This window comes from Zingiber officinale, unplaced genomic scaffold, assembly GCF_018446385.1.
Source record: "Zingiber officinale cultivar Zhangliang unplaced genomic scaffold, Zo_v1.1 ctg138, whole genome shotgun sequence".
NCBI classification, from domain to species: Eukaryota; Viridiplantae; Streptophyta; class Magnoliopsida; order Zingiberales; family Zingiberaceae; genus Zingiber; species Zingiber officinale.
Window position 1 is genome coordinate 1 of NW_024589834.1, and position 14479 is coordinate 14479.

Sequence of the window (14479 nt, forward strand, 5' to 3'; positions counted from 1 at the left end):
TTTACAATAAACAGAACAGACATATAATACAATGTGGAGGAAGGCCCTCCATGTTACCTAACAACTATGATTCTAGGAAGATAAAGAGAGCAATAGAACATATAACTTCGGTCATGTTGTATTTTAACTATCAACAAAGTACACTGTCTGAGGTTTGAGAACGAGTAAAAGTGTACATCAGTTAATGAATGATTTGTTGTGTCAAAATTGTACAAGTTCTAGTGAAACAAGACCTTCCGGTAGCTCTCTACCTTCACTTCCTGCAAAAGGATGCTGAATTTCGCGTCAACATGAACAAAACAAGAATGAAAATTTGAGACAGCGAGGAACAAAAGTGAAAGGAGTTTCTTTTGTGTGGTGTGGAGCAAACATTAGATTTTCTTAATGTGATTGAATGAAGCATTCACAACTGGCATTTGGATTAAGAACAGTTTCGGAGGAAGAAATGCACCACAGTTAATATTATGGTTTTAATAGATATTCCTTCACCTGAGAACAACCATCAACCATTTCAAGAAGGATTCTTATTGAGGCTTCTTTCAGAAAATTGAGTTCTATATATGAATGTGTATCCTCAAGTATCAGTATATGAGGACGTACCAGGGGAGTTTAAAGGTGTCTTTCCACCGTCCCTGCTTAGCACAAATGGAATAGACTTTGTCTAGTCGAATAATAATTTCTGAAAAGGTTGGCCTAATTACAGGCTCAGGATTCCAACATTCTTCAATTAACCTGCAAAAGGAACAATTTAGGATAACATTGTTGTAGGTTGTAGTTTGGATTATATTGTTTTAAAAACTCTGTGATTGAATGGCTCTGGTAAACATATGTATTGATAAGCAACATGTTAAACTCACTCCTTAACATCCTGAGGATAGCTTTTAGATTTGTTCTTTAAAGGAGGTCTCAGTCGATCCAAGCAAATCATCTTGGTAGCTTCCTCTGGGCTTTTTGGGTGGAATGCCGGTGCTCCTTCAATCATCTGAGACCATTAGGAATGAATGTAACTGACAAAAGAATATAAATGCAAATGGAAACACTTTGTAAAATAAAAAAACAAAAACATGAAAACACTTTGAAATAGAATCAACTACAAGTTTCCAATCTTTGACTGGGAATGTGATATAAAAATCTGATTCTTTGTTTAAGATGATACTGAGACTGTATAAAAATTAAAATATTCATCTTAACAATGGGGAGAATTGCATTCTTACCCAATATATTGATAAAATATATGCTGATAATTGAGTGTTGGAACAATCATAGAAATGGAGTTTCTTGCTTGGAGAATCTACCATCATTGCGAAACATGCATGCATATAATTCTCAGATACAAGTAGAACAGGAAAATGATTAATAGATATAGCCTTAATGTTTTCCAAATTACATTTGCAACTCCTGAAGAAGAAACAAGACCCCAACAATGACCATCAAATTGATCAACAGTTTTATAAAATAATAAATGCTAATCAATTCATCCTATCTATTCTGAAACTACAGCTGGTAAGCTTTCTGCCTTTCATTTCCTACAAAAGCCAAATGCTACATAAGTTACTTTGGTAGTTTAGCATGATCAGATTACACAGACAATGTCAATGGTACTTCATGAGGTTGCAAATTTCAAGAAAGAAAGAATGCATAAAAGATACAACATTGGCCAAAATATCATCTATTTAAAAAATTGCCAACAGTTTAACTATAGAGCCACATAGTGCACAAGCTATTATGTTATGAAGCATCACTAGCTGACATGAGAAAGGAGATACTTTAGGTATCTCTCTCAATATAAGCTTACTCTTCCAACTCAATACAGAAATTAATCAAATATTTTTTGAATTGCATGTTACACTTCTTTTTGGTGCTAAGAGATATTATTGGATATAAAGATGGTTTCTCGAGAAATCTAAATGGTAAACTTGGAAAAGAAATTTAGCTTGAACAAACCTCAAAAAGAATGAGACCAAAAGAGAATACATCGACACTGGCATCAAATACTTCATCCCTGTAAATTTCAGGAGCCGTGTACAAACCTATCAGCAGATCAAGTCGCTGAGTCAGAAAGATTTGTAAGATCACTAATTTGGATTAAAACAAGGGTCTCAGTTTATTTGCAACAATGAGAAATATTAAGCAATGCATAAATGCTGTCCTTCTTTATAAGGATTATTTTTTAACACGTACTAATAGATGAAGATACCAATAATATACTATTAACCCATTTCTTCTCTCCAAGAATATCAACTTGTTATCTTTGATTCCTTAACCTAGATCAGTTCAAGGATATGAAAGACGAAGTGTGATTGGACATTTAAAACCAAAGATAAATTATGTTGTGTTCTACTGTTATGTTAATGGAACTATATTATTAAATTAATGAAGGTGGTCTATCTACTATGAATTAACATGTATTCTTATCTTCAGGTCTTGCATTGAATTAGTTCAAATTTGAGGAAACTCAAACAAGATTTGAAGCACCATATGTAATGTATAGGAATCTCTAGCCATCATATTTTAGACGATTCCACATTGATAGTAAGAGAATATATAGTAAAAAGGACAATATAACCACATATGGAGGTTGAAGGATAGTTCTTAGCACCAGTATATATGTACTGGCTGTTGAACAACTGATTTTCATTTTTTGTGTATTGAACAATATGTGTGAACTGTGAAGTAAAAGAAATTTCACACTTCAATAATTTGTTTGTTAGTATGAATTTTGGCAGGAAAATTATAATAAATCAAAAAACTTACTGAAGTTGTCAATTTGAACTTTCCCATTATCCAATTTTACTTTATCAGGTGAAACTTTTAAGAGATTCATCATCCCAAAGCCTGCCACCTTCAATTGTCCCCCATAGTCGAGCAAGATATTTCTGGCACCTTACCAACACTTTGAATAATTAAGTACTGTACATAACCAAATAAGGACCACAAATTTTAAAGCATAGTCTATCTAGTTTGGAAATGAGCTCACTTCCTCATTCTTACTTTGGCTTTAAATTGCAATGAATAATTGGGTCTGGTTTACATTGATGAAGATAATTCAATCCCCTGAATATCAAGCAACATCATAACTGTCAGGAAACCTTCTGTTTATTGGAAGAGCATTCAGATTTCGAAATGATGAATGAATAAAGAGCGTCTACTCCAGTTTATAACAATTTGGTTATATGTCATATTTTCTAGGGGATCGTAACTCCTTTTTGTTATTTAGTGCAGACAAATTTGGTTGATTTTGTTATATTGCAGTGTTAGATTACCTACTAATATCTCAGTAGCTAACAAAGATTAATTTCTTCTCTTGCTAGGAGTGCCATAATGGACCTTTGTTTGTTTTATAACCATAACACTGTATGAGCACATGATTAGTATCACAACAAAGACTAGGAATTATGAGTTTGGAGCATCATATTAGCAACAAATTTTCTTTTGTTCATGATCCTTTTTTCTAGGAATTAAAGCTGTGAAAGAGTGTGTGACATGCCTGGCAATCTCAAGAGCATATCTTAAAGCTTTATGGGGTTGCAGACGTCCTTTCTTTTGAAGATAGCTCCCTAAGTCGCTCTGATTATTAACATAGATAGAATTGAAACATTAAGATTAAAACCAACATTAATCTTGGTTGGAAAATATTTTTAAAAAATTGTGACAAGAGGAAAATTAGCACAAATTTTTTCAAATAATGCTAAGAGAGACACATTAATCATAGATCATAAGGAAATGAACCACAAAGGTATAATAATATATACATAACAAGCATTAAAAACTTACTTTTGGATGATACTCTACCGCAATCATCATAGGTATATTTTGAGTAACAGCTCCTACAAATTGGATAACATTTGGATGCCTAGCCTTTTGCAACAGATTCAATTCATGCTTGAAGGCATTTCTGTATAAGTGCAAGTGACAAACATCTTAGACATCTAAAAATAAAAAAATAGAGAAGATCAAGAAATTGGACTAATCAATTTGTGCAAGTAAGGGACGGGCATATAGAGTAGAATGAAACATGGGAAAGAAGTCCCCTAGTGAATCAGAAAAGTCAGGCAAATATTTGATGAGGCATCTATACCATCATAACTCCCAGATAATATTGAAACAAATCACCCTAGGTTAAGATAGTCTAAGAGAAGTTTCACAAAATAGTCATGTTTGAACTTACACACTATCAGGATCTGAATGGCTATCTTTGTCAAGAATTTTCACAGAAACCTTCGTGCCATTCCACTTGGCAACTTGATAAGTACCCTGACAAAGTGTGTAGAAGAAGTGAACTTTCATCCTTTTACTAACTAATATGTGATTGAAAAGAAATACCAAGAATGAAATGAGCAAGTAATCACTTTTGAGAAGAATGTAACTTTAGTACAAAATAATTTGTTTTGTATTTTGTGCTGAAGCCAAGGCAAAAAAAAAATGACAATGAAACCAACACACATATCAAAAGAAAATTACAAATGCTGCACTGTTGCCTTCTGATGCAGTTCAAGTACTAAAATCAATTTTTTACAGTAGATTGATCCTTTATGGCTCAGATAAGAGTGACCAAAACTTAATCATGGTCTTTTAAACTGCTCAGGCCATAATTCCTGAAACACTAAGCTAGTATTGTCACCCAAAGACTGCTGCCAGGAAAAGTGAACAGATAGAAGCAGGACAAGATTGTGGTGGAAAGTGAAAAACTGGTAAATAGCACAAATTCATGTTTTTTTTTTGTGTATGCACTAGTTAAAATTTTATTATATATGTTTAGTTCGATATGCCAGGAAAAAAAAACAAGAGATACGTGCCTTTAAGACTTCTTCACCTCGACGGAATTGTAGTTCCCCTGGGTTTAGCTCATACTCCGGAACTTCTCCGGGATTTGACACGGCCATGGGAGTCCTCTTAATCTTCTGAGGAAGTTTGTGAGGAAACTTAAGGAGGTTAATTACCCAAATGCAATAGATGTCAAGGAACAGAAGAAATACCGGGACTTTGGCTCCTCGAGCTTTCAAGACATTGTAGACTTCAACATTACCATAGTACTTGGCATCCACGGCAGCCTACCATGCAACACCAGGAAATCAAACCTAAGTTCAATAGTCTAACAATGGATGTTGAAGAAAAACAAGATTTTTACCGTGCTCCCCCACCGATCCCTTGCGTCGACATTGGCTCTCCAGCTGAGCAACAACTTAACGACGTCCACATTCCCCTCGCACGCCGCTATGTGCAGGGCCGTCCTGCCATCCAGATCAATGCTGTTCACATCAACGCCATCCTTCAACAGCTCCTCCACACCCTTGGCGTCCCCTAGCGACGCGAGAAACAATAGCTGCATGGTGGAGTCCAGGTTCTCCGGCACCGTGAGCTCATCCATGCCGGTCGGGCTCCTGCACTCGCGGTGGGGATCGAGCGAGGACTGCCTGCCGAAGCTAAACCTGTTGAGCCGCGGGTTAAAGGAGAGGTTGCGCTTGAAGCTGAACCTCCCGCTCCTCCTGCCGGAGTCGCCTCCGGAGAGCTGCCGCGAGATGCAACGCTTGACCTGCGCCGGCGGCTCCGCCTCCATCGATCCCCTCGCCTCAGATCAAACCCCTAGAACCCGACCGGTTGCACGGAAACAAGAAGGGGGCAAAGGGACGCCAAAAAAAAATCATACCTTTTTGGGGGGAGATTGGGAGGACGAAGAATGTGCGAGATCGAAGGTTGCAGAGGAAGGAATCAGGAGCGGGCGAAGAAGAAGGAGAGGAAGAGAGCGAATGGAGGAGGAAGCAGGGACCGATACGCCATTACCAACCCTACTTTTTCGCGGGAAGAGAGAGGGAGAGACACGCACTTTATGGCGCCAATAAATAACGGTAATATAGTTATTTTAACCGCTTTAACCATTTCTCTTTTTAAATTTTATTTTTCTTTTAAATTTTAATATTAAAACGATGATAATATATTACCTCGATAATCTCGCGCCTAATTAAAAAATTAGCTAGCTTAATCGCGAGTTTAGCCACACGGCCTTGGGATTTATAACTAATATTTTAAAAAAATAAAATAACAAATAACAAATGTTTTATTGACTACGTTACATTCCGATCGATGTGATCATCCAATAAACAATTGCTTTAAATAATTCTAATTAATTATCTCATGACATTAATTTAATTGGATTCTCTTTTAAAAAAATATTTGATGCATATAAAAGGCACAAGCTAAATTGGGTCAACTAAGCTACAAGTCAACTTAGCTAAGTCAATCAATGAATTTATTCTCAAATTAGAGTTAATTAAAAGTTTTCGATGAGTATCAAATAATCCTTAATCCATTGACTAGTTGCACTATTTCAAATTTATTTATTTTTTAATTTTAATTTTTTTAAGTGTTTGATGACTTAAAATTTTCAAATTGAATCGTATATAGTCGTAACAAGTAAAAGGTAAAATTATTTTCCAATTGTTGTTCCCCTCCCGAGGGTATGTTCTTACCTGTTACTCATCTGTTCGTCACTGGAAACTTCATTTCCCGTTCGACTTGCATGCGTTAAGCATATCGTTAGTGTTCATTCTGAGCCAGGATCGAACTCTCCATGAGATTCATAGTTGCATTACTTATAGCTTCTTTGTTCATAGATAAAGCGGATTCAGAATTCTTTTTCATTCTGAGGCATAACTTATATCCATGCGCTTCATATTACCCTGGAGTTCGCTCCCAATAATATAGTCATCCCTATCCTATCACGTCATCTTAATGACATTTTTAAGACGGTCTTATGTATTCTAAAAAGACTTATTTAGTCTTAGTTAAGCGACCTTCCTAGACAGGGACACGAGAACTTGTGCGAGATTTAAATGGATAAATTAAATTAGTTTGGAAGGACAATAGTTTAAGAAAATTAGGGCTAAATTTGAAAATGGAGTACTGTCTTTGATATTCTAGCAACTTAAGCAAAGCTTTGAAAAAATTGCCTAAAGGAGAATCCAAAGTTCCCAAGGTCCTCTTTTTAGGTCTCTCTCCTCGCTACCATCACAGCCGCCGCCGCCACTGCCGCCTCCAGCAGGGAAGCGGCGAGGATCAGCCTGGTCTCCACTACTTTTCGCTTCTTTATCTGCAGAAAGTAGATATCTTTTTTGCACTACCTTTTCTTTGATTTATCGTTCCCAATCAGTCGATAACGTAGGCAGCCAAAAGGCCATGGATGAGAGGATCCCACCTCCTGGTTACTTCCACTATTCCCCCTCTGGCGTCCACTCGTCCCCTTCGCCTCACCACTCCATGAGGCCTTCCGCCGCCACCTCGGATAGAGAAAGGTTCCTCCTTTTTCTCTCGATTTATGAATCATGTTCTGTTTTGTGAGATTGGGTAATCGGATACACTAATTACTTGGTGTCCCCATTTACGACTCTGGAATGGTTTCGGATTCCCCACTAGTTGGCGATCCTAGTGCTGAAATTTTAACTGATTAAATTGGTTGTTAATAAAAAAAAAACTTGTTGCTTATCGTGATACTATATGGATGTTCTTTGTTTGTTATGATAAGGTATGTTGCATTTCTCTGCTGAGGAAAAGGAACTTACTTTAGGGTGTAAACGCAGTTGCTTGTATTTTTAATTGGTTGATGTGGCATGGGCATCTTTCAAACCACTCTGACTTGGTTAATTGTGATTACTAAATTGGCGTGGAATCTGCATATTTGGAATTTAATGAAGTTTTGATTTACATCCGAGTGAATGTAGCAACCAGCATATGACAGATGCAGCAAATACGTATATGATAAGCATAGAGAAGCAAAGTGCTCGTTGATTTTATAGTATTCTTCGTTCAGAATTCATTGACTGTCGATGTGAAAGAACTGGAGCTATTTTGCAGGTATTTAGCTGAGCTACTTGCTGAGAGGCAGAAATTAGGGCCATTTCTGCAAATATTACCATTTTGTTACAGGCTTCTAAACCAAGGTATAGTTTCTTATGTTTCACTTGTGGAAAATCGTTGTGTTTTAGTTGGTTCACTTTTTAATAATCGAAGTTACTCATACTGAAGCAAGGTTTTACAGTATCATATGGTTTCAGTATAGATGAAATTGTAGTCCAACTTTCTCCTTTCTTTTGAAAACGGGTTTTTTTTTATCTTCAATATCTTATTTTCTGGATCGACCTATGTTTTTAATCTTCAGAATTTGTGGCCTTTATTTTTCCAGCTATGCCAGCCTTTAAATTTCTTTGGCTCTTGATTAACTATAACAACTCTTGGTAGAATGTTCTGCTTCACCATCTCTCCTTATCCAGAAACATAAGTTCCATTGAAGCCAATTATTACGAATCATTTATTTCATTTGATAGATTGAAAAGAAAATTCTGCATCTTGGATCAATGAAGTCTCTGCCACATCCAACTTAATTTATTATTATCCTGATTAAGATATCAATTATTGTTGCAGAAATTTTGCGGGCTTCTGCTTTTATATCTAACCCATCATTTATTGATCATGAGAGAATCGAGCATGCTTCTCCTCTAAGGTTGACTGGGCACCCTTTCAATGGTGGACCCATGGATTTGGAGGCAAGGTCAGGAATGCACACAGAGGTATGCTGCCATTTGCTTTTCTTTCAGAATCATAGTCAATGCAACTTCGTGTTCAATCTATGAATGAATTCATCTCTTCCAACTGCATCTTCATGCAATTATGATCCTTCTATTTGTTCTAGGAGATCACATATTTTTGTAAGTTAATCATAGAACTTTTTCGTCGATCTCATCGTTTTGCTGCTGTTTATGTGTAATCTTCAATATGTTCCATTCTGATCATGCTTCTTTTTTCCACAAGTTTAAGCAAGATGTTGTTTATTCAAACAAGCACTTTCTCCTTAGAGTTACTCATTCCACCTCCAAGGGTTCAACAAGTGCATCTGATCGATATGATATACAATGGAGCTAATTGAACTCATATCAGCAACATTCTTTTTTACTCACTCCGGTTGTTGTTGTCCATTTGTTTCCTTGTCGTCTGTAGCTGCCTCCAACATCAATTGATATTGCAGCCTAGCTCATTGATTATCTCAATCCTCTTTATTATCACTCAGTCTCAGCCATGTGTGATGTCATTCACTTCCTCATTTCATCATTGCAGCATCTTGCTATTGACCAATATCTGCAGCCCCAAACTCATCGCTTATTGTCATTGACCAGCCTTCACAGCCCCATGGTGTTCCAAAGTTCCAAAAGGCATTCTTTTCCTCTTTCACTCACTTACTATGTACTGAAAGGAGTTTGAATTACAAAGAAAAGTCGAACGAAGCATAGTAGGTGACATAAAGGCACCATTTGAACATTTTTTAAATAATTAGAGAGAGAATGAATTTCATGGTTAAATATTACAGCATTTTTTGAATTGATGTATTACAATCTTTGTTTTCTGCAGTTTGGCATAGTTATAAATACTAGTTTGTCACCGGATCCATTACTATGCTTCCTGCAACTTGACTACTTTATGAACTTCTGTCTTGATATTGTTTGATTTAAGAAGTTACTCAATAAGTTGTTTTATAAAGCATAGAAAGTTCACTGCTGGAATTTTATTGCATAAAAAATTGTTACTTAATTATTTTTTTTTAAAAAAAAACAGTTTCAGATAATCTTACTTTGTTTTTCAGGAAAATGAATACTTACACAGAGTGGGGGTCCTCCCAGCATCAAGTCCTGGCTGGGGTGGAACTCCTGGACTTGCTAAAAGTCTTGTAAAGAAAGTTGTGAGGCTAGATGTTCCTGTTGACAAGTTTCCTCATGTATGTTAACTTTATCTAGATTCAACTAGTTGATCTATCAAACAGGAGCTAAACTGCTGGTTTCGTGCAATTCAGTTCAACTTTGTTGGTCGTTTACTGGGACCACGTGGGAACTCCTTAAAAAGAGTTGAAGCCTCAACTCAATGCAGGGTTTATATACGAGGTCGCGGTTCAGTGAAGGATTCTATAAAGGTATGTGGATATCATGTATTATATACATCTTGATGAAAAAATGTGTTTCAATCTCCCAAACCTCGATGAGTATTTTTTTCCCTTTTGTTATGCGAAGTGTTAGACAAAGACATTTTTAACTGGTTAGCAACATAGTTTCTCATCTTGAACTCATGTCTTTCACCGTTTCTGAACAGGAAGAAAGCTTAAGGGATAAACCTGGCTATGAACACCTAAACGAACCACTTCACATACTAGTGGAGGCCGAATTTACAGCAGATATAGTCGATGCTCGCTTAAACCAAGCTGTCGCCACCCTGGAAGACCTCCTGAAGCCTGTGGTAACTAAAAATTTCAGCTGGGTTGTGTTTGCATGTTATTCTATGAACCCTATTATTGGAACATTGTCACCCTTCAGGACGAGTTTATGGACTACTACAAGAAGCAACAACTTAGGGAGTTGGCCATACTCAACGGCACGCTGAGAGAAGAGAGCCCACAAATGAGCCCAAGCGCATCCCCATTCAACAGCACGGGCATGAAACGCGCAAAAACAGGATGGTGACTGTGTAGTTTTGGGTTCCAATACCTTGGTCACAGATTCTCAATACATATGGCAAATACGAGATGACATCTCTACAAGCAGGGCCCTCCCATCAGTTCAAGTTGGCGAGATATCATTTGTTACTCAGTAAATTCACATTATAATTCCTTAAACTTCTCCAGGCAAATGACTAGTGAATTTGTTTAATTGCTTATTCTTTATGAACTTTTCCTCTGAAACTGAAGAAAAACTCTGGTCCGTGTGTCTCACACATTGACCATTGTGTTTATTGTATCGTTGCTGTTGTAATCACTTATGTACTGAAAATCAATGACATGCTTAAAATCTGATCTGTAAATTGCCTTGTAATTTTTTGTTCTTATTCCGACGTGCGGCTATATATGGTATAGCTCTTTTGCTCGATCGAATTTTAACTTGGTTACAAGCACAAACTTGATTCATGGTGAAGTTTTAGATGATCTCCAGAGTTTGCACCAGTCTGAGCTAAAAGCAATTTTCAAAGTTGAGTTTTGATGTTCCAATCTTCAACAAAAATGAAAATGTGCTAGGTACAGGCTCAACATTGCCATTGTCACCACTGTCATTGCAAATCTCATAGGTTTCATGTGTCACTACAATAAAGCCAGCTCAATTGTACTGGATTTTTTATCCAGACTCGATCAGAAGTATCACTCAACCAATTCATCCTCGGCCTGATTTAAAACACTGATCACAGGCATTAGCAAATTTAAACATAATTAGATTACACATTAAGTGAATCCTAACATTTTTTCCTTAACAGCCAAATTAGCGATATCTAGCAAAATAAAACAGGGACAAGTACCAGACTTTAGCCTACAAGCTGACAACAAAGCCGAAAGGGTTTAGTCTACAAGTTCAGAGGCATGCAAGAGTGATCTTTTGGTGTTAGAGTAACCCCGTCCTTCTCGCCTCTTTCATCATACCTTGGCCCGCTTAGTGTTGCTGCAACTCGGGCATTTGTACTGCTTGATGTGCTCGGCACGGGCGGGTGTGATCCTAACGCACTTCCCGTGAAACCACTGTTCGCACAAGTCGCAGCAAATCCAGAACTCATCCTTACCGTAACTTTCTCCGCACGCACCACAGAGAGTGCTGTCATGCTCGTCATTGTAGTCTTCGGGACTCTCCCTAAGGTCGTCTTCTTCTTTGAAAGAAGGCATCGACGGTGGTAATTTGCCAGACTCTGCTTCACTGTACCGCTGAGAGAAACAATACCGAGAGATGGTTGAGATGGATATTAGCGAGGAATAAAATATGGAAAAGAGAGTGAGCGCTACCTTCTTGGAGCTTGACTTGTTGCTCTTGCTGCTGCTATTAGGGTTCTTCTCTTTTGACTGCTTCTTGACTGTTCCGGTTACAACTTCATATATAGTAGACAGATTGTTGATCATATTAAAAAGCCGCCTCCTGTAGTATTGAATCGTTGCATCGCAAATAACATCAGGTATGCTATTATTTGGTAAGTGAAATTCTGAATGATATAAACCATGATATTAATATCAAGGTAAAGCACAAACTCCTTGAGCTAGATCCACACAAAAAAAACAACCTGATAATAGTCTTTACATTTGATTGCTATGACCTATTCTATACTAGATTGTTGACTTCCATGTTGATTCGCCAAATCCAATAAAATTAGAATGGAAGAAAGCCAAGTCCTTTAACAACAGCCAACTGCAATACCAGAGTCAACGATGTACCTCCTTCTAAAGATTAACACAAGAGGCACGGATAGTATGATATATGCATTAAAATTATCAATTAATTATTCTTCTAAACTACAACTGTCAGTATCAAATACCCATAGCTTATAACAAATGTGCTGAGATGTGATGGAACAATATTTCACTTTGTGTGCCTTTAAATTCCAGATGAATATTGAGTAGACAATAAAAAAAATCAAAACTACAGGCTCAAATTTGTTGAATAATAAATCAAGTTTCAATCGAAAAATATGGCTAAAATTCCGAGTATATTGGCACATGAAACATAAGACTGTAAGAAATGTTATTTTCCATGACCTCATAAAGAGGAACAATCATCCAAAGAAAATCACAAAAACTAGTAAAATAATTACAAATCGCGACAACTGAAACCATTATTTGATGTGCTTAAACTACAAAATGTACATCAGAACTTAACATATCAAATTTATTAGTGAAAAAAGACAATATAAATGGATGCTTTGAAGAGCAAATAGATGATAAAAGCCTCACTGTGTGATGATCAATTACCTTGACTCTTTGTCAAATCCAAAACGTGCACTAAAATAGAAGGCAACTGCGAGTAACCATGAATCACTGTGAACCGCAACTAGTGCTAGCCAATCTTTCTCGGCCATTCCATCCCTAGCAAAATTGATTCCTAAAGCTGGCTCAGGTAGTTCTGGTGGCACTTCCTCAGCTGGCAAGTTCACTTCCCAAGTCTCATTAGGAAACCCATAAAGTGACAAGTTCTCTTTTTCTGCAATTGTTTTCCATACAATGAGAAAATGTATGTAATAATGTCCATGTTATTAAAGAATCAATATGTTTAAGTTCCAGATGAGATTATGTTATATAGTTTGATAGAAGAAAACCATCTAGTGGTCTCTTAAACAAAGCTACAAGTATGTTTAGCATTCACACAGTAGTCAAATCTTTCTCTAACCACACTCGCAGAAGCTCTTTGGAAAGAGGATACAGAACAAAAGCAGCAGAAGGAACATCTGTGAGTGATAGTACACCGACTATTTTCCTTTGGTAGGGGGTACTCTTAGCAATCGAACATAGGTTTCTCGACTCACAGATTAAAGCTCACAATTTACTATAACATAGTTCTAAATTACTACTGCATAAAAGCAGGGAAACAAAATCAACAATTTAAGAAAAACGGGGTGACAAAGTAGCCAAACTAGAAAACTGTCTCGGCTCTTTGTGCATGTTGATAAAGGTGAAATTATCTGCTAAAGTTTCAGCGGCTAAAATAAGCAGCTTGATGAAAGAACTTGTTTTCAGTCATTAATTACAAGCCGACAGTTTCTTGGATGAAAGAAAAAACACAATCAACGCAGCAGGGCTAGAGAAATTCGACCACTACACAAGCGCAAGGCCATCAGCCTCACCTGGATCGCACTTCTGGTAGAACTTCTCGACCTCTGCAAACCAAAAGGGGCCATCAAAAACCACCAAACAGAAAGAAGAACCAGAAATAGAGTAGGAAAGGAGAGAGACCAGTAGTGAGAGCCTTTATCATGCCGGCACGGCGGCCTCTGAAGTCCCGGAAGACGTCCTCGGGCGTGCGAGTGACCCGTGCCGCGCCACCGCCGTCCATCTGCGACCCACCACCCGGAGGCGCAAGGGGAATCAAAAAGGGAACTTTGAGAGCCGGAGTCGGAAAGGAGGTTAGGGTTTTGCGTACCTGGGAGGAGCGAAGGATTAGGGCTTTGGTCGGAGTCGGAGCCTAGGTGCGGCGGCGCCGGTAGAAGGAGAAGCAGAGGAAGGCGAGACGAAAGCGACGAGGAAGAGAAGGTGGCGGTGGTGGCTGTGGAAGATGAGTCCTTGCAATTAATAGATTGTGCGGCGAGGATACTTAGACGGGCGGCATAATATTACCGGGTAGGTGACCGGATTCAAGTGTTTATAAGGGGATAAGCCCTAAAAGACAAAATCCATCGATTTTTTTACTCTTTTGCAGAAAACCCCAAATATGCCCCTGATTTCCAATTTTTGTTTTAGAAAACGGGAAAAAAAAAAAAAATATATATATATATATATATATATATACTTATTTTCATTATCATTAAAAGTGTTATATTTTATAAAATATTAAAATAATTTGACCAAATTATTTATTCGAGAGTCAAACTTTCTATATAAGTTGTAATAATAATATTAAAATGATTTTAATCAACTTAAAAAATAATATTTATATGTAACATTTTTAATAATTTTACTTAACATTATAGCAACTTTTGTTAAAGT

At 37.2% G+C, this 14479-nt stretch overlaps 3 protein-coding genes across 3 annotated transcripts; 1 reads left to right on the forward strand and 2 right to left on the reverse strand.

Annotated features, from left to right (window-relative positions):
- Positions 1-63: 63 nt before the first annotated feature.
- Positions 64-5790, reverse strand: LOC122036329 (integrin-linked protein kinase 1-like). Its single transcript, XM_042595624.1, has 12 exons — positions 5129-5790; positions 4977-5051; positions 4797-4901; positions 4169-4254; positions 3775-3895; positions 3488-3567; positions 2992-3054; positions 2755-2876; positions 1945-2030; positions 858-982; positions 601-732; positions 64-260 (listed from the first exon to the last, which is right to left on the reverse strand). Exons 1-12 carry the CDS (start codon positions 5555-5557, stop codon positions 254-256), a joined length of 1431 nt encoding a protein of 476 aa, XP_042451558.1. The 5' UTR covers positions 5558-5790; the 3' UTR covers positions 64-253.
- A 1124-nt stretch (positions 5791-6914) lies between these two features.
- Positions 6915-10833, forward strand: LOC122036332 (KH domain-containing protein At1g09660/At1g09670-like). The gene is made up of 7 exons (XM_042595628.1): positions 6915-7289; positions 7849-7934; positions 8416-8561; positions 9629-9760; positions 9836-9952; positions 10129-10272; positions 10350-10833. Exons 1-7 carry the CDS (start codon positions 7174-7176, stop codon positions 10494-10496), a joined length of 888 nt encoding a protein of 295 aa, XP_042451562.1. The 5' UTR covers positions 6915-7173; the 3' UTR covers positions 10497-10833.
- A 356-nt stretch (positions 10834-11189) lies between these two features.
- Positions 11190-14078, reverse strand: LOC122036326 (PHD finger protein ALFIN-LIKE 8-like). Its single transcript, XM_042595621.1, has 6 exons — positions 13917-14078; positions 13730-13829; positions 13621-13653; positions 12752-12980; positions 11795-11924; positions 11190-11716 (listed from the first exon to the last, which is right to left on the reverse strand). The coding sequence occupies exons 2-6, from the start codon at positions 13827-13829 to the stop codon at positions 11435-11437; spliced, it is 774 nt and encodes a 257-aa protein (XP_042451555.1). The 5' UTR covers positions 13917-14078; the 3' UTR covers positions 11190-11434.
- Positions 14079-14479: the final 401 nt, after the last annotated feature.